General features: G+C 47.9%; 1 protein-coding gene across 4 annotated transcripts in view; it reads left to right on the forward strand.

The window, feature by feature from the left end:
- Positions 1-19,815, forward strand: part of RNF166 (ring finger protein 166) — a 784,597-nt gene that overhangs the window by 571,552 nt on the left and 193,230 nt on the right. For all 4 annotated transcript variants that reach the window (XR_011283423.1, XR_011283424.1, XM_069635933.1 and 1 more), the window contains exon 4: positions 9,947-10,061. Coding sequence is in view for 2 of the 4 variants with exons in the window: in XM_069635933.1 (XP_069492034.1) it covers positions 9,947-10,061 (115 nt within the window). In the remaining 2 variants the exon portion in view is untranslated. The remainder of the gene's footprint in view (positions 1-9,946; positions 10,062-19,815) is intronic.

Below are 19,815 nucleotides of genomic sequence, written 5' to 3' on the forward strand. Positions count from 1 at the left end.
AAAGAGACAGGCTTGCCACTGGGATCTTAGCACCTCCCAAAATCCTGGGCGGAATTTGTAAGCATTTCTCTAAGCCTTTTGTGACTGAATCGCTGGATTCAGTCACTTCTCCCAACCGGGGAGCCTTTCCTTGTGAAGCTAGGGAGGGGAGCCTGCTACATGGTACCCTCCCTAGGGGTAGAGTCAATTCATGTTTGTTACTGTGTGTCACAAGTCTCTCCCCTTTTCACCTGTTTTTGTTGTTTGCTTGAGACCTTCTTTGGTGACTTCTTTCGCACGGTCTGGGATTTGTATAAACCCGTGTGCTGGTCTTCGGATTCCAGCGTGAGGATAACAATCCAACTCCAGGATACGTTCAGATGTCCAGGACGGAGAACATGAAGGAACAATGTCTGAGCTCGTAGACACGGAACGCCGTGACCCGAGCGCGGGCGAAAATCCAGGAAGTTATAAGGTACGTTTCAGGAAAGAAGGAAGGAAGGGGGATTCAAGGAACCGGGAAACAGGATTCAGTAGAAAGCCCTGAGCGAACTCTGGCAACACACGTCCAACTACAGCAAGTGGTAGCATTGAGACGCGCAGAGCCGCGGGAGCGTGTCTGTTTAGTAGAACGGAGTGCGTGGAACGCAAAAACTGGGAAGCAGCGTTCCGTGTCAAGCAGCCATGTTGGAAGGATTACTGCATTCAATCCCCTATGGGACATGGACCACGAAGTCCAGAAAGGACGTAGGCGACGGTTCATGAAAGTATGCTTCCTCTGAAGCCCAGCTCCTCTGGGTTTGCCTGGATGGATAAGATGGTATCTTCGAATCAGCCTGGGGGCATTCATGTTTGACACGGTTTCCCAGGTGCGCTCACTGGGAGGATAACCTTTCCACTCGACCAAATATTGTAATTGACACGTCGGTATCTAGAGTCACAGATTCTGGAGACTTCATATTCGAGTTGGTCATTGACAATCACTGGGGTAGATCTTGGAGCAGTTCGGGAGGGCTGAACATATGGTTTTAACAGAGAGGTGTGGAAGACTGGATGGATCCTTTTCTATGACTCTGGTAGTCCGAGTCGAAAGGCCACTGGATTGACGATTTCTTTTATAGAAAAGGGCCCGTAATACCTGGGAGCCAATTTATTTGGTCGTAAGTGACGGGGAAGGAGTTTCAAGGCTAACCAGACTTTATCGCCTACTGCATAGGAAGGCCCAGGTCTTCTCTTGGAGTCAGCATAATGTTTAACGTCTCTTCGGGCCTTTTCTAGGTGTTCCTTTGCTTCCTTGTGCACATTAATTAGTGTTTTAATCCAGGAATCAACCGCAGGAACTGGGGTAGGGTGTGGAAGAATGGACAGTAGGACTGAAGGATGAAATCCTTGACTACAGAAGAAAGGGCTGGTTTTGATGGCTCAATGATCCGATTTGTTGTAAGCGAATTCGGCCACAGGTATTAAGAGTGACCAGTCATCCTGGACCTTGGTGGCAAAGCAACGAAGATACTGTTCCAGGGTTTGTTTTACTCGTTCAGTGGCTCCCTTGGTCTGTGGGTTATAACCCGAAGACAAGGCACGCTGGATTCCCAGTATACGACATAACTGTTTCCAGAACTGGGATATGTACTGGGGTCCTCGGTCAGAAATGATCTTGGATGGTAGCCCATGAAGCCGGAATATGTGTTCCAGGAAAATTCCAGCAAGTTCAGATGAAGATGGCAGTTTGTATAAAGGTGTAAAATGAGCCATATGAGTGAACAAATCAATGGTAACCATTATAGTTGTGTAGCCTCTGGAAGAAGGTAGTTTCACGATAAAATCTGTGGCAATGATTTCCCAGGGTCTTGTTGGTATTGCTGGTTCGAGCAGGAGACCTGCTGTTCTTTTGTTATCATGTTTGTTGTGATTGCAGACTGCACATGTCTGGATATGGTCACACAAAAAAAAATTCAAAAGCTGTATAAAAACTAATTTGATAGACTATAGTCCTAATTTGCATAGTATCAAAAAAGATATCCTAATTATTCTTCCTTGAAACAACTAGAGATAATCTGAGGGAAATCGAACACAGTATAAAGCCAATGTTAAAGAAACATTTTCAACGGTTTATTTCACAGAAACAAGAGAAGAGAGTTGTAGTCACAAACTGACATAATTTACAGTGAAAATAGGGTGTGTGTAAAAAAATTAGATGGAAGCACCAAAATAATTTTTAAAAACTATCGAAAGAAACATAAATGAAATGTTCAGTACATATACGCAAAAGTATACGTTAACAAATTTGCCAAAGTTAAACATTAAATGAAACACAAATCAAAAATGAAAAAACAATTCAATTAATTTATGCAAAAGTGTAAATTCACTTGGACAGGTCTGCCTACGTAAACTTTTCACAATTGTTCATCTTGAAAAGAATGGTCTCCAGGAAATGTTGTTGGAGAAAAAAAGAGTTAAGGTTCCAACAGAAAAAGACCAAAATTACATTTTGGCGGGACACCCGTAAGGCTGCTGGTGTCAGAAAAACGCCTGCCTCGGGGCAAAGAGTAATGATAATCCCTGCAGGGAAGCAGACAAAACAAGAAATCTAAGTATAAAGTAACATAAAGCTTACTGTGTGATTCTCAAATGAAAATCTTAAGTTGTCAAGTTACCTAAACAATTACTTCAAAAAAATTATTTGTAAAGACTACTAAATAGATCTGTCCAGAAAAGGAACCTTACCCAAATTAATGTGGAATTCTTCAAGACAGGGTTTCGAGACGTAAAAATCACATGGGTGCCGAACATGGGCACAAGTGTCTAGTGGGAGACCAAGGATCAGCACTCCTTTGTGAGACCTATAGATCCAAATGAATTTATAAGTTTTTAGACTCAAGGTTGCATCTGGTCTAAATGTATAAAAATGTAACAGGCATGTGCCTACCTTGGTAGAAATATTGCCTTGGTGTCTGTAAAAGGATGAAATCCTAAATCATAGGCTACATGATCAATCTTGAAAGAATAATGTAAACTGGTGAAAAGTCATGAAAGAAATATATGTTAGTGTTGTACATTGAAAGCATCAACAATGCAGAACATTAAGAAAGGGTGCTTACTTTTGTTAATCTTTTTAGATCTTTACTGGCAAAGTGGTGCCCAGTGTTACTGAGTCCCTTACAGGTTACAGGTTCCCAATGAGTAAACAGGGGCTTGTTCCATGTCTGGATATGGATCTTAATATCATCTTTCATCTTTGGCCACCAAAACTGTCTTTGTATTAGACGGAGAGTGTTGGTGATGCCACGGTGTCTTGAATGGAAAGTATCATGACATAGGCTTGTGATCTTTTGTCTCAGTCCAGGAGTGGGAATGACCAAGCGATTGTCCTTGAACAGGTATCTGTCCTTTGTTTTGAGATTCCATCAATTGTTTCTCTTAAACTCCTTCCAAGATTCAGAGGACTGGGTTTGAATTCGAATATCCTCCAGGAGGGTAAATGTTTGAGCAACAAATATTGTGTGGGGAAACATCTTAGGAAAGGTCCGATCTTCAAGGGGTTCATAATCAGGACGTTTGGATAAGGCATCGGCTATAATGTTATGTGTTCCAGGGACATGATGGATCTGAAATTGGTATTGGGCAAAAAAGAAGGCCCAAAGGGCTTGACGACTGTTTCTACATTCTAGGGATTGCAGGACTTGGAGATTCCGATGGTCCGTGCGGACTTGTACCGGGTATTTGGCTCCCAAAAGAAGATGACGCCAATCAGTGAAGGCTTGGCGGATGGCTAGCAATTCCTTTTCCAGGACGGAATAATGAGTTTCACTGGGGTTGAAGGTGCGAGAGAGATAGGCAATGGGGTGTTCTAACTTGTCGCCAAGTTCTTGTTTCAGGACTGCCCCAATGGCGTAGTTGGAGGCATCAGTCTCGACAAGAAAGGGTCGATCAATGTCGGGTTGAGCTAGGATGGGAGCTTGTGTGAACTCCAACTTCAACCGCTGGAATGCCGAATCTTGGTCTGAGGTCCACCGAAAGGGGGTATCCTTCTTTAATGATAGGATGCACAATCTCAGAAAATGCTGGTATAAATTTCCGGTAGAAGTTATCAAGCCCTAGGAAGGATTGAATTTGTTTTACAGTGGTTGTAAGACTGTCTTTACGTGCTCTTCATGTTTCAGGTGGTCCTTGGAGTAGATCAGTATGTCGTCCAGATATACAATGACGAACAGGAATAGCATATCACAAAACACTCGATCCATAAAACGTTGGAAGATTGCTGGGGCATTAGCAAGTCCAAAGGGCATAACCAAGTATTCAAAGTGGCCAAATGGTGTTCTAAAGACTGTTTTCCATTTGTCACCTTCCTTTATTCGAATAAGATGATAGGCACCCCTGAGATCTAATTTTGTGAAGACGACTGCACCTCTGACTGCTTCCAGGATGTCCGAGATGAGAGGCAATGGATAACGATTCTTGAGAGTGCACTGGGTAAGGCCACGATAATCCAAGCATGGCCTAAGCTCCTTGGAATCGTCTTAGGAACGAAGAAGAGGGAAGCGCCCGCTGGGGACTTGGAAGGTCGAATAGTTCCATTTTCCAAGTTGGTGTCCAGGTATTCCCGGAGGGCCCTTTTTTCAGGTTCGGATAGAATAAACATTCTTCCGAAGGGAATCACTGCTGAAGGCTCAGTGTCAATGGCACAATCCTCAGGTCTCTGGGGTGGTAGAGCTTGAACAATAGCTGTTGAGAACATATCTGAGTAAGCCTGATAGGCCCTGGGAATCTGGATGATGTTAGAGACAGTGACTGGAATTTGCTGAGTTTCTTGAGAGTCTTCAGAGGACCTTGGTAAGGTATCTAGGGACAAACAGTGGGACGCACAATGTTTATAACCAAGGAACAAGGAGCCTGCTCTCCAATGGATGTAGGGGTTATGCTTCTGTAACCAGGGCATGCCTAGAACCATGGGATAGTGGGCTGATCTTATAATGTCAAATGTAATCCTCTCTTGATGGTGGTTTATAGAAAGCAGGATCTCTTTAATTTGAAGGGTTACGGGTCCCAAAGACAGGGGTCTCCCATCAATAGCTTCTACAGGTTGCATTGGCTCTTGAATTTCATGTGGAAGGTTGTGAGTAGTGACCCAATCATGATCTATGAATATGCCCATGGCTCCGCAATCCACTAACGCCAGGATGGGGTAAGATTCTTTCTTGGAAGGCGATAGGAATGCCTGTAAAATCACAAGATTATGTTGTACATGAGAGTTCAAGGAAGGAATTGATGTGGAGCATACATCTCTCTCCCGAAACTGTGCCCCATCTAGGATCGGGAGCTGGCGTTTCCCGAACACCGAGGAGGAGCAATAGGGCACTCTCTCACGAGATATTTATCGGAGGCGCAATACATGCACAGACCAGTGTGAATCCGGCGCATTCTTTCTTGTGGGGTAATGGATCCACAGAAGGCCCCCAATTGCTGGGTTCTGGATCTGAGGTTGGAGAAGCTGTGGGCTCTGGTCTAGATAGGTGGTCTGTGACAGCCTTTTGGAAGGTTGACTTAGACTTCTTTTTCTCTGCCTTTCTTTCCTGGATTCGAAAGTCGATTTGCAAGGAAAGGTCCATGAGAGCCTGGAAGGAGTTTGGGCGAGCTACCCTGGCTAACTCGTCCTTTATTTCTTCATTCAGGCCTCTTCGGTAGAGGGTGAAGCTGGCTTCTTGAGACCAATCAGCTTCCTTCACAAGTTGTTTAAAGCGGGCCACATAGGTAAGCATATCCTGGGATCCTTGTTGAAATTCAAGCAAACGTTCTTGAGCACTGTAAACCTGCTCTGGGCGATCAAACATAGCCTTTAGGGCTTCCACGAACCCATCATAATTATCCAGGAGGGCGTTGCCCGAATTGACTATGGGGTTGCCCAGGTCAAGGCGTTACCGGTGAGGTGTGAGATCATGAACCCCACCTTTGCTCTAGGAGTGGAAAAGTAGTAGGGCTTGAAGGTGAAGTGTACCAAACATGAATCAAGGAAGGCACAGAGGGTCTTTGAAGAACCATCAAATTTGTCCATTACTCCTCCCAATAACATGCTTTCCTTAGTTGCAGAGTCACGTGACAAGACTAACTGCTTTAATGCAACATTCTCAGCTTTAAGGTTCTGGACTTCTGTGGTTAGTTCCTTTATGCCTCGCATGAGGTCTTGAACCGCGGCTTCCATCTCTGTGTCTGTATCGTTTTGTTGGCGTCTCAATCTGTCACAAGTCTCTTCACCTTCTCACCTGTTTTTGTTGTTTGCTTGAGACCTTCTTTAGTGACTTCTTTCGCCCGGCCTGAGATTTGTATAAACCTGTGTGCTGGTCTTTGGATTCCAGCGTGAGGATAACAATCCAACTCCAGGATACGTTCAGATGTCTAGGACGGAGACCAGGAAGGAACAATGTCCGAGCTCGTAGACACAGAATGCCGTGACCCGAGCACGGCCGAAAATCCAGGTAGCTATAAGGTAAGTTTGAGGAAAGAAGGAAGGAAGGGAGATTCAAGGAACCGGGAAACAGGATTCAGTATAAAGCCCCGAGAGAACTCCGGTAACACACGTCCAACTACAGCAAGGGTTAGCGTTGAGACGCGCAGGGCCGCGGCGGCATGTCTGTTTAGTAGAACGGAACAAGCAGCTCAGCGTGTCAAGCGGCCATCTTGGAAGGATTACGGCATTTAATCCCCTATGGGTCAGGGACCACGAAGTCCAGAAAGGACGTAGGCGATGGTTCATGACACTGTGGTACAGAAACACTAAATTCCTATCAGAAAGAAAATGAGTACAATGTTGTGAGGAAGATTGTCTGAGGCATGCAGAGTACTCGGGCAACAGAAAAAAAGGACTTGGACGCTCCGCCGGGGAAAGCTCAGCTAAGCATCATAAAAAGAGGAGGAGAAGCTGACCCGGACCGAGACACGCAACTTGGAAACCAGGAAACAAGCTAGCTGGCAAGTGAAGGCAAAGCAAGGAAAGCATACAGGCTGAAGAGCTGGGAGAAGGAAACCTCAGACTGCCTACTGAGTCCTAAGTGGTGGTGTGACAGAGAGGCGGTGGACTGTTTTGTCCAAGAACGACGCCGAAACCACAGACCTGTTCCTGACCCAGATCAGATGCACAGAACGGGAGAGAAAAGTCGAGAGGCAAGGGGCCAGCCTGGCGAACAGAAGGAAGCATCCTATGCTGATCGCAGGCCCAGTGACGCTAACCGGAATTCAGAGAGGTAACTGGGTGACGGGAGACCCGGGAGGGATAATGAACCTAACAAGCATAATAATCATGCTTGTCACAGTGAGGAATGCAACCCAATATTTGAATGGGAAGTTGTATGGGGACATTGATAAGAAAGAAAGGACAGTGGAGAACGAAGGGAATCTTTACTTGTATGGTCATACTTGTCTCAGTAATACGAAAGATTCGGAAAGAAGTGGAATCATTACTGGTACTCTTATACTCATCCCAGTAATCTAAAAGAAGTGGAAAGTAGCGAGTATCATTACTGTCACCCTTCTACTTGTCCCAGTAATAACAAAGAGGTGAAGAGAAGTGCGAATCATTACTGGCACCCTCATACTGATCCCAGTAAAACTAAAGAAGTAGAAACAGAAGAGAATCATTACTGGACATTCATACTCATCCCAGTAAAACCAATGAAGCGAATACAAGATCATCTTTTTGGATATGTGTATACTAGTTTCCATGACTGTCAAGAGAAAGCGAGAAACACGAGTTTATTTGAGAATCCTTATGGCTGGTCCCGCCTGGAGACACTATGGACATTTGTTTATAGACAAAGTACCAAGTGTACCAAATAAAAAGAGCAAGCAAAGAATAACCTCAGAAGGGCAAAGTAAGGTGCCAAGGACACCAGAGAAACTGAAGAGCCCTATTTCTGAACTGAATGAACTGTTCAAAATAGTTGCTAAGAACTATCTACAATTAAGTTACTAAAGTGACTGTTCTGAAAAGCAGACCACAGGAGAAGGGGGTCATTTTCCTATGCTTAAGTTGTTTTGATAGTGTTAGGGACGGTTTATAGTGACTATTTCGAATGTCACTCTTTCGAAAAAAATGTAGAATGCCTTTTTTTTTGTTTGTTTGTTTTAATGGGGGAGGGTTCCCCCCCAAACCCCCGTTTCTTTTATTTACACTTTTTTTTACAAGCTAAACATAAAATAAAAATAAAAAATTCAACATTTTTTAGGTACTTTTAGGTACTTTTTTTTCTACTAAATGGCATTCGAAAAAAAGTTTTAGACAATTTAACTGGATACTGTTAGGGACAGAATGGTTTAGCTTTGACAGAGGACAGATCTTTCTTTTGGATATGACAGACTAGCCCCCTAGTTAGTTTGTTAGGTGGGGAAGTTCCATAGTTTAGGGATAGTTCGGAGTTTGTCTTCTCTTTATTTTGAATAAAAGTCCAGTAATGGAAGAAACCTGTCTACCCTTCTGACCCGCCACGCTTTCCACTAGCAACCCCTGGCAAACAGTAAGCGAACCTTGTCCTGTGGGAGACAGGTGATAGAATATTGACTGTCTGAAAAGGAACCTGTATGCGAGGAGGAGAAATATCCATTGACCTTCTATGAATCCTGAAAAAACCCTTGTTCCTGGAGGGACCTGTTGTGACTCCTGAAGATACCCCAAAATTCGGGGGGAGCTTTTGTGAATCCCGAGAGAACCTAAGGTCTAGGAGGGACCGACTGTGAAACCTGAGCAACCCAGGTTCAAACCCAGACCTTCCAAGAACCCTAGAAACCTAAGAGCAAGGAGAAGCTCACTGGTGAATATAATCAAGCCTAGAAGAGAAAGCTGTAGAAGACCTGGGGGAAAGGTACTGGGAAAAGTGGTGAAAGCAGAGGTGCGAAGGAAGGGTCCAGGGCCATACTGTGAGTAAATCCTTTACGGATGGAACTATCCCAGGCGCCCAAGTTTGCTTTAGTTTTGATTAGCTTAGTAATGGACATTTGATATTAGGCTTTTTTTGTTGGCCAGACCTGGATGATACAGTAACCTGGCTATGACATCTCTCACCCCTTTTGATCGATACGGTTGATTTGGCGGATCTCGCTGTCTAGGCTAGTGTCCCCTTCCTCCTTCACTCCTACTTGTGTGTGTACCTCCCAAAGCAGTGCTCTCTGTCGCAGATGACAGCTCTTCCCCGTTACAAGATGTAGTCTCTGATCTGTCTCCAGGGTATACGAGTAGCTGCTCTCCCCTGCTAGAACCTCCAAATAAGTTTCGTTAGCCACACCTTACAAAATGTGTGTTTAATAGATTAAGGTACTCTAAAGAAATACTTGGGTGTCCCAGTAACTTGCCTAAAATAAGGAACCCTTTACATTACCAAAATTACAAAGTACATGTGGTTTTGGTAATGGAAATGGGTAGGCAGGAGGCTAAAAGACTTGTTAAAATTATGTTTGAGTTTCTTTTGCCGACATAATTTGGAACATTGTTTCTAGACTATGGGGTCCCAAAAGGGACAAGGACTCTTAAGAATAGGTTTAGACTTATTGACTTGGAAAGTGGGTTATTAAGGTAATCGACGCAGAGAAGCCCCTTCCTCCCCCCACTTTCGTTGACCAATACTTGACACGATTTTGCCTTCGAAAATCCTTATTTGTACTAGAGAAAACCCTTAGTCCATGTAGGTTTTCAATCCAACTTTTTCTCAAGAAAGTGAGAATGAAGTCCATTTCGTTCAAACACCATACACCTTGTGATGCATCATTATTCTGCTACAAAACAGCATTATTATTATGAGAGGCACAGGAAGTACTAAAATATTGATTCATGGGAGTAGGAGCAAACAGAGTGGGCCATTTGTGATACCTTTCATAAAAATGCTCAACATTTTACCGAAGTCATGGGTAAAGACTTGTTTTGTTTTTTCAAGAAAGTGCTGTAAGTTATCAAAGTTTGAATGGATGTCTTTTTTTTTTGTAGAAACATCCCAAATCGTTCAACGTTTGTTTGCCCATATTGTGGGGCTCGGAATCTTGACCAGCAGGAGCTAGTGAAGCACTGCATGGAGAACCATCGCAATGATCCTAACAAAGTGGTGAGTGCTAGTAGGCTTTCATTGCCCTTAGTAATAATCCTAGTGCCTAACCAGTAAACGCTTGCTCACCCAAAATGAAGCATGGAGTGCAATATAAGTCTGATTCCTTATTAAGTTAAACCTCGCGTATGCGTTGGAATTATACTGCGGGTAAGAATCTATACATGTTTGGTTTTAAGAGTTTTTATGCGTGGGGATTGAATGGAAAATAAGCCATGTGAATGTTAACCTATGCACGTTTTTAATGAGTTGCTGGTTAAAGAGCTTTGGTTTGAAATGCAGACATTTTACAAGGTGCCTAAGAGCCCAGTCAGCTGATTCAACCAATTCCGTAATTTAGATCTACATTTCATGATGCTGCATTTTTGATGCACGTGGGACTGTTTATACAGGAGGCCTAGTTAAATGAAGGTCTCGTCCAGAAAACTTTGGCAAGTGCTGGCAGAGGGTAAGAGCCCGTTTTTGTTTCATGCCCCATGGAATTTGAGTTGTTACTGCATCGTTATTGTGTTAGGATTATGCAAAGCATGCAACCCTATCTTGTCTTTGGTGCCTCAATCATCCAGAAAGGTTTTCCAAAAGGAAGCACAACAAATAACATGTTTTTATTGCTTGTTTTTCTTTAGCTAGCACTTACTACAACCGTTTTTTGACATACGCAACAAAGATATGATAGAAGTCATTTATAATGCGCCTATACAAAAGTGTTTCGAGGCGCAACAAGACAAGGCAGGGAAGACAGGGAGGACAAAACAAACGATCTCACTAGGCCTTGCCTCATTCACATCGTGCAAGTGCGATATGCAAAAATGCAGGTGGGGGAGAGGGGAAAAGCCAGGGGGAGATGATGGGGAAAGTGCAATCAGGGAGCATTGCTCTGAAAAAGGGCAGCGCGGCTCTGGGTAAGTGCAAGGAGGCAGGGGACTATAGGGTTCCAGATAAAGCCCCTAATTGCACAGTAGGCCCAGAGGCAGTGCAGGGGGCTACTCGTCATGGGGGAGCCTGGTACCAGTTAGCCTATGAGGGTAGCCAGGTGACCAGTCGGTGCAGCAGACAGGTTGTCAGCAGGGGAGAGAGAGAAAGCAGAAGCGAAAAGGTCTTGAACTGCTTACAGAACTTCAGGTGGTCCGGCTCAAGTTTGAGTGGGGCAGGGAGGCCATTCCAGAGGGTGGCACCTGCAGAGGAAAGAGATCTACCTCCACTCTGTGCCTGGAGATGTGTCTGACCCTCAGAGTTGGAGGTGGCTGAGCGAAGGGCTCGAAAAGGAAGGTGTTTTGGAAAAGAGAGTTGGATGTAGTGTGGGCTACGGCCCCAAAAAGCCTTGTGGACGTTGCAGATGGTCTTGAACTCGATCCTTGCAGCCACCGGGAGCCAGTGGAGAGATTTCAGTGCTGGAGATATACGGTCCCTGGGCTTGAGGCCAAGGACAAGTCTCGCAGTCCTGTTCTGTATTAGTTGCTGAGGGCGGGCAGTAGAGGGAGGCAGATTGAGAACGAGGCTGTTGCAGTAGTCCAGCCTAGAGAGAACCAGGGCTCTGGAAACAGTGAAACTCTGGGGAAGTGACAAAAAGAATACCACCTCTGAGGAAGTGCAGCTGGTAGAGGTCCTTCTTGGAAAGGTCTGTGATTTGAAGAGAGAAGGAGAGAGTGGAGTCGAAGATGACACCAAGGGGTTTAGCCTCACAGGAAGGCAAAGGAAGAGGGCCCAAGGAGGGCGACAACAGTGATGGAGGGAAAGTGGGAGCAGGAGTCCCAATGAGAAGGATCTCAGGCGTACTGGCATTAAGCAATATGAATAAGTAGTTATATTTAAATATTTTGTTGCCCATACTGGTGGGATTGGCATTTGTTGGTCTTGGAACATCATTTTGTCACATCGTAGTAGATTGATTTGCTAAATTCTGTTTTTAAAAAAAATGTTTATATCCTGTGATTGCACTCTCTTGACAACAACCCCTCCTCTTCCCATCTGCCTTGGCGTCTAACAAAAAGTAGCCATGAAGCTAAGTACGCAGTCTCTGCAATAGTTCTTTCCCCATCAAACGTGATGAGTAGCTATTAATCAGAAACGTTTGCCCAGGGTACCCTTGCTTGGGTAATTTTGAAAGTGGTTTTCCAATAGATGGCTGATACTGAGGCCAGGCACTAAAATGACTTGAATTTCAGTCCATAGCCTGGAAATGTAACCAAGGTTTATGCCTCCTAAAAGGGAATGTGGGCCCACATCAATGAACAGCTGTAAAAACCATGTCAGTTGTAAGGCTCGCCATCCCCAGAAAGCATGGTGACAAAAATCAGAAACACGAAGATTCATCACTTTTCCATGTGATGGGGGACTCCTTATTGATGCCCTTGGCCTTGTAATCAACTTATCTGTTGACTTATGGAACCCCGACATTATCAACAAGAGAAATTGACCCCAACCTGATCAAGGTGGCAGGTTAAAATATGAGTGTGTGTCTCTCTGTCTTACCTTCAACGTTGGCACTCTGCCACTGCGTTATTGCTGGGACTGCTAACACCACCCTAAATGGTTCCTGCATATTCTGATAATGCTGTGGCTCTCTGCCAGTGTGTCGATCAATTCAAGTCTAGCACAACCATGTGCTTCCAAAGTAATTTCCTGCAATTTATCTATTACGACTTGTGCAGCCTGTGCTGCTAAGTATTTTCCTGCAACCTACCCACAATGACCAACTCGGCCTTGTGCTGCAAATGTAATATCCTGCATTTTACCTATTATGACTAACTCAGCCTTGTGCTATGAATGTAATATCTTGCAACTCACTAAGACTCAGGCAGCCTGTGCTGCGAATGTAATTTCTTGCTTATGCCTATCCTGCACCATGAGGTTAGGCCGTGCCAATATGTATATGCTTACCTATTGTGATTCTTACCTTTAATGCACTTTCTGTAACTAACGCCTAGATGCCTCAGGGCTTTGTGTTCTGAAATGAATGCAAAAATAAATAAAATAAACATTTTTGTGGAGTGATCATTCCATGCACAAGGCTAATCTCAATAAAACACTTACAGGGTAATTCATAGAATCCAGCGCACAAGTAGCGCACGCGGCTGGCGCACAGCGAGCGCCTGCGATAGTCTGCGCCAGGCACGTGCGCTAAAACTGATTTCCGCGCACAGCGTATTCATGGATTTCATGCTCCCAAACCAGCCGTGGCGCAGAGAATCGCAGCGAGCCTGCAGCAGCGCCAGTAACGCCCCCAAGAACGCCCTCGCGCAAGGAAAAGCCATCAAAATCGCTAAATCATCGCTAAGGGCTGCGCTAACCCTGGACCACTTCACAGGGCAGGCAAACAAGGAAAGCAAAGCGGGCAATCTTCAAATCAGGAGTACGCGGGAAGTTCTACACGCGACTAGGCAGGGAACGTGAATTACAGGGGTACGCGGGAATTATCACACGCGAACAGCCAGGGAACGCGTATTACAGGGGTACGCGTGAAGTAGAACACGCGATAGGCCAGGGAACGTGAATTACAGGGGTACGCGGGAATTATCACACGCGAACAGCCAGGGTACGTGTATTACAGGGGTACGCGTGAAGTAGAACACGCGATAGGCCAGGGAACGTGTATTACACGGGTTACGCGGGAATTATCACACGCGAACAGCCAGGGTGCGTGTATTACAGGGGTAGCGGGAAGTTCAACACGCGAATGGCCAGGGAACGTGTATTACAGGGGTACGCGTGAAGTAGAACACGCGATAGGCCAGGGAACGTGTATCACAGTGGTACGCGGGAATTATCACACGCGAACAGCCAGGGTGCGTGTATTACAGGGGTAGCGGGAAGTTCAACACGCGATTGGCCAGGGTACGTGTATTACAGGGGTGCGTGGGAATTATCACACGCGAATAGGCTGGGTGGGCCCTCACAGGTGTACCCTGTACACCCTCCACGGCCCCTGCAGGCAGCCCACAAAACAGGGGACTACCCTGCACACCTGATCATGTCCCCCTGCACCCCCATCCACCAGGGGCACCCTCCACCAGGCCCCCACCCATGTCTCCCACCACCCCCACCCCCCAGCAGTGCAGGGGCACCTGCCATCAGGCCCCCACCCATGTCTCCCACCACCCCCACCCCCCATCCACCAGGGGCACCCTCCACCAGGCCCCCACCCATGTCTCCCACCACCCCCACCCACCAGCACTGTGGGGCACGTGGCCAGCAGGCAGTCAGGCAGCAGCAGATGGCAGGTGGGAGCGTGCTCAGGGCTCTGGGGGACTGTAATTTCGTCTCCTGGCCAGGAGCGTGGTCTTTCGTGTTTGAACGCGTGGACAGCCTGATAGGGAGTGATTTTGCACGTGAAAACCCCACACTCAGTGAATCGCGCGAAAACCCGTCACCAGCATATGTGCGTCTATAGTTACCTGCACGTGCAGTGTCAAAGCGTGTGATTGGTGAAAATGGATCTACACGCAGGAGTGACAAAGCGTGTGATTGGTGAAAATGGATCTACACGCAGGAGTGACAAAGCGTGTGATTGGTGAAAAGTGAGCTACACGCAGGAGTGTCAAAGCGTGTGATTGGTGAAAAAGGATCCACACGCAGAAGTGACAAAGCGTGTGATTGGTGAACATGGGCCAAGCACGTACACGCCGTAAGTGACGCTGTACGTGTGGGCCTGTATATAAGGTAGTGTAGAACACCATTTCCTTGTACGTGCTTTTCGTGGAGAGCGAGTGGGTGAATTCTGTACTTCTTGTCGTTTCACACGCGATTTACTTCACGGCGTTTCCAGTTCGTACTCCCTGTTACCTCTGACAGCTTTTTCTCTTTTTCCTCTTGTACTGGTTTACCTGGGCCTGTTCCCTCAAACAGTGTCCCCTTCTACTGTTGTCCTGTCTCCTCAGACAGCGTACACATCTTCTTTTGGCGGGGGTGTTGCCAACCAAACGCACTCATTTTTCACGCTCTTTTACCTGGCAGACGGTGAGTCATGCACGTATCTAACTTCTGTGCTTGCCCCGTGTGTAGCCTACCCCTTCAGAGGTCATTCTAGGCTGCGTGTGACACGCATACGTTCATTGTGTTACTGGATGCCACAGCGTAGTGCAGGGTTTTCCATCAGCACACGTGGTCTAGGAGGGGTATTGTGCACGTTCCTTAACTTTTCTGGGGTGCCTGTGCGTTGCGTGACCCGTCATCTTTCCCCAGGGGTGTCATATAGCCTTGCCACTGCACTAGGGTACGAATACCATCTGGTACCCAACCCCTTTGACACCCAATTGCCCAGGACAATTGTGCACACCGACTCCCATACGCACAATAACATCAGTGCCATGGTTGGGAGGCGTGCAAGCCGTAAGGGTGGCAAAGGTGGCCGAGCCACACGTGGTGGCCGTGGAGGATCCGCTAGGGGACGTGGTTGTGACTTGCAGGGTGCCCCTGTCCCCCCCAGTCTGGAGGACCAGTCAGGGACACCCATGCCCCCCCCCCCCCAGTTGAGGGTCATGTGGCTGATACCAACCCTGATCAGCCCTTGTCGGACCAGCCCATTGTGGCAGCAGACCTGTCCGAGGGTGATCCCATCGCTGACATCCAGGTCAGCAGGTCCACTGCACGTGCACCGGTGCACATTGGTGTCATCAGGGCACGCGCATCTATGCCAGATAGGTCATCTGCTGGCCCCCGTAGCCAGGGTGTGGCTCCATCCACCCCACCTCTCATACACCCTGCAAAGACTGTGTCGGTCCTAGTTCATGCACCTCAGATCAGGCCTGACCCCATCCCACTACCCCCAATGCCTGCACCTACTCCCATGCTGAGTGTGCAATCCCACACACCCAGTACTGAGTCCACCACGGCTCCTGCCCCTAGTGTCCACAGCGGCGTAGGACACTCTGGATCCCCACCCCCTTCCAAGCGCAAGAGGAAGAGTGCACGTCCGGCACAGGCTGATTCCCCAGGCACGGCTGCACAGTCCGGCCCATCAAGGAAGCCAAGCTTCACAGACGCCGAACTGAATGCACTTGTTCAGTATGTGTCAGATCATGATAGGGAAATGGTCATCGTTGCAGGGTCCAAGACCACACATGCCAGACACCAGGCACACTGGCAGACCATTGCTGACAGAATAAGTGCCCTTGGAGTAGTGAGGCGCACAGCTAGTGATTGCCAGAAGCGCTGGAATGACCTTAAGCGCAGGGCAAAGGATAAGCTGGCCTCAAGTCATGCCGCAACCTTGGTGACTGGAGGTGGGTCCCCAGCACAGGAAATAGAACTCACACCACACGAGTCCGTAGCTGGATCCTACGTCACCAAGGGACAACTCCAAGGTGTGGGAGATCTCCCTGATTACGAGGCATCATCCGGTGAGTGCACATGCATGTGTGTATTATCCATGTGCATGGTGTGTGTGTGAAGCATTCATGTTGGGTGCCTGTCAAGGGGGTGTGTGGCAGAGTTGATAGTGGCACCCATGTGCCTCATCCAGTATGTTCAGTGCAACACCATCTGCTCACAGCACTATCCCAACTGGCAACAGTGCACATATGGCCCTACACCATGGAAGTTGCCCTTGAATTGTCATTTTGTCACTACATTGTTGCTCATACTCCCCTGTCTATTCATCTGATGTCTTACATACCATTCCTATACTTTCCCCCAGCCAATCAAGTTTCATCTTCACATGCCTGACATGCAATGATACCACATGCTAATGCGTCCTCTGTATATAAATGCCAACCAACATGCTGTCATACTGTGGATGTTGCCTTGACATCCACCTCCTACCTGTGTTCTTTGGTACCGTCTGGTTTCGAGCCCCATTCCCTCACACTCCATGCTGCTCTTCATGGTCTATCTTCCCTGACTTCTACAGTTCAGACCATCGTGCCCTACTCACGACACCTGCTTGCTAACAGTCAAATGAGGGCACCCTGCCCTCCAATGCGACCCACCCTATTGCTGACAAGTGCATCTGAGCCTACTCAAAGCCAACTCTCACTGACATCTGCTCATACATGCCTTTGCCTGTCCCATAGACCCTTCACATGGTCCCTGTCCTCTCTCCTTGCTCCTCTTCCACCATCAATGGTGGGACCCGTTGGGGTGTACTCCTGGCCTCCTTCCAATCCTCAGAGGCCACAATTGATGTGCATGGTAATGGGAGCATCTCAGTCCAAGGCCCTTAGGCCAACCTCATTCTCCTTGAGAAATGCTACCCACATCTCATCAACTTCCTTTCCTCTCCTGCTGTCCCCCCTCCTCTCTCCTCATCAATCCTGCACTGCCTCCCTGCACCCTCCCATGATCCTTCTCCGCCTCCCACTCCAACTCCTACACATGCTGCACCTCTGATCTCTAGCACTCCCCGTAAGTCCTCCAAGGCTGTCAACCTCCTCCACAATTACACTCCTTTCACTGCGGCTGCATCAGGCATTCCTCCGATATCTGTCACTTACATGAGGTTATGCACCTTGACATCCTTGGTCTCATGGAAACATGTCTGACGGCCAGCTCTGTCTGCATCCTTCACACACTCCTACCTGATGTTCAGGAGACCCTCTCCTTGGCCCGCCACTACTGTGCAGGGGGGGTGTGCCCTTGGCTTCCCTGAGGGTATTCCTGCCACTGTCACTCCTACTTAGACCTACTCCACTCTGGAATGGCTTGTGTGACGTCTCTCTCTACCACACCTTGACATTCACAAACTGTGCGTACTGTGTCTGGGAAAACTGGTCAAATGTACTACTTCCTTTCTGAGTGTCCTCACCTCTCCTCCTCACTCATGTCCCCAGACACAGAAATCCTCTTCCTTGTTGCTGTACGCATCCACCTGCATGCTTGTTGACCCCCCCACGTGACCTTTCTGTGACCTCAGCAACTCCCTCTCACCCTCTAGACTCCCGTCTGTCCCTACTCATTCTGCAGGGCACACTCTTGATGCTCTGATCTCATCTGACTTTCCCCTCTCCGTCCATCTCTGCACTCCTCTCTCCTGGAGTGATCACATTCTCCTCTCCTCCCAGCTCACCCTCACCACCCCACAGGCAAAGCCACCCTCACCACTGTCACACACCTTCTTGGTATTCCAACCCATGAAGTGTGTGTCAGTCGAGGCTCATGCTGCCAAAATCTCCCCCCCATCCAGCTCCCCCTTAGGCTCACTCCCATCCTGACAGGGCCCACTCCATGCTCCACTCTATGTCAGGTACACTGGATGTCTTTGCCACGGTCATGACCACCTGTCTGAAGCCCCATGCCAATGCAGAGTCCTGGCATGACTCGGATCTTGTGAACCCAGACCACAGGTGCCGGGTGGCAGAGAGGGAATGTCCTGCATCATGCTCATCCTCTGGCAAACTGGCCTGCCACATGCTCCAAAGGCAATAGCGCCTCACCCTTTTCACCAAGATGAGATCCCCAATCCAAGGGCACATATCTGCGGCATGTGACAACTCTGCAGGACACATAGAAATCTGCAAGGACCTTGCCGAGCCAGATGCAGTGTGTACCTCCCCTGTCCCCTCCGAGCCCACAGCACTGCATGATTGTCTCTGTACCCCTATAGGCCACCCCCCCCCAGCACTTGTCTGCGCCTAACACCATCTGCCCTTGACGTTAAGTCCTACTTACCTTTTACAGCACTTCCAGCCGCCACTTCCCCTTGCACTTCATTGTGCCACCCACCCCTGCACTTGCGTGACATGAATGACACCAGCACCAGTAGGATTGTTGACTGGCATCCCCTACTGCCCCACCACCCCTCAGTGCTCCGCTGTACCTTCATACATTTCTGGACCGGTGCTTCACGAATGCTATATGATTCCTTTACAGGTGATGGGGAGGTGGAATCTCATTGTTTACTGCATTTTGTTGATGTAGACAAGGCACTGTGCATCGTGGCCAATTTGGACTAGCAGATCCATGTACAACATGTCAACTTATTGATGTGATGATGCAATGTCAGGACCAGAGTGGTAGAAATCCAAAAAAGTTGCCCTCCTCTCCCTCTTCACTTGGTGGCTATGTCACATGCCATGTGTGTGATGGCATGTGCCTTTGACATGGCAATCACCGGCCAATGTGTGATGGCAGTGCTAGGCAGCATGGTGAGCAGGCGTTGCTCTCCAATCTGTACATTGTATGCCCTGAGCCTCCCCTACAGACCCAGTGATGGTGAATGCATAGGAGGTCTCCCAGTCATGTGGGACATGTGTCGTAGAACTACTGCCTCTGTTGTTCATCAGCCCTTGTTGCATGCCATGGTGCTAATGCCTGTTTCCATTTTTCTCTTTCATGTCTTTGCAGGGGACGAAGCACTTGTTGATGCTGGGGATGTGGTGGTTGAGCCGTCCCAGGAGGGCAACCCGGGCCGACCTTCCACAAGTGAGGGACGTGGTGTGTTTGTGGGTGAAAACCCACAAGTGCTGCAGGTCGTGCTGTCGAGGGGTGTCTCTGGGGGTTCCTCCCCCGAGCAGTATTCAGGTGTAGACTCGGAGGATGACACCTATGTGCAGTCGCAGGTGAGTGTTCTTGGGAGAGAATCTCCTCTGTCCGACCCACCTGCAGCCGGGCCATTGCCCTCAATGGGGATGTCAGTGTCGGCAGCTCAGCCTCCGGTGGTTACGGATGCAGGGCCACACCACACAATCTCTGATCCTGTTCCTGGGGCTGCAGATCAGAGAGGGAATGCAGTCCTGCAGCCTGAGGCCTTGCCGGCACAGCAAGGCGCAGTCCGCCTTGCCCCAGGCAGGTGTGGTGCCCGTCAACGTGGTGGCCGTAT

Source organism: Ambystoma mexicanum, chromosome 1q (genome assembly GCF_040938575.1).
Source record: "Ambystoma mexicanum isolate Mex_15411 chromosome 1q, UKY_AmexF1_1, whole genome shotgun sequence".
NCBI classification, from domain to species: Eukaryota; Metazoa; Chordata; class Amphibia; order Caudata; family Ambystomatidae; genus Ambystoma; species Ambystoma mexicanum.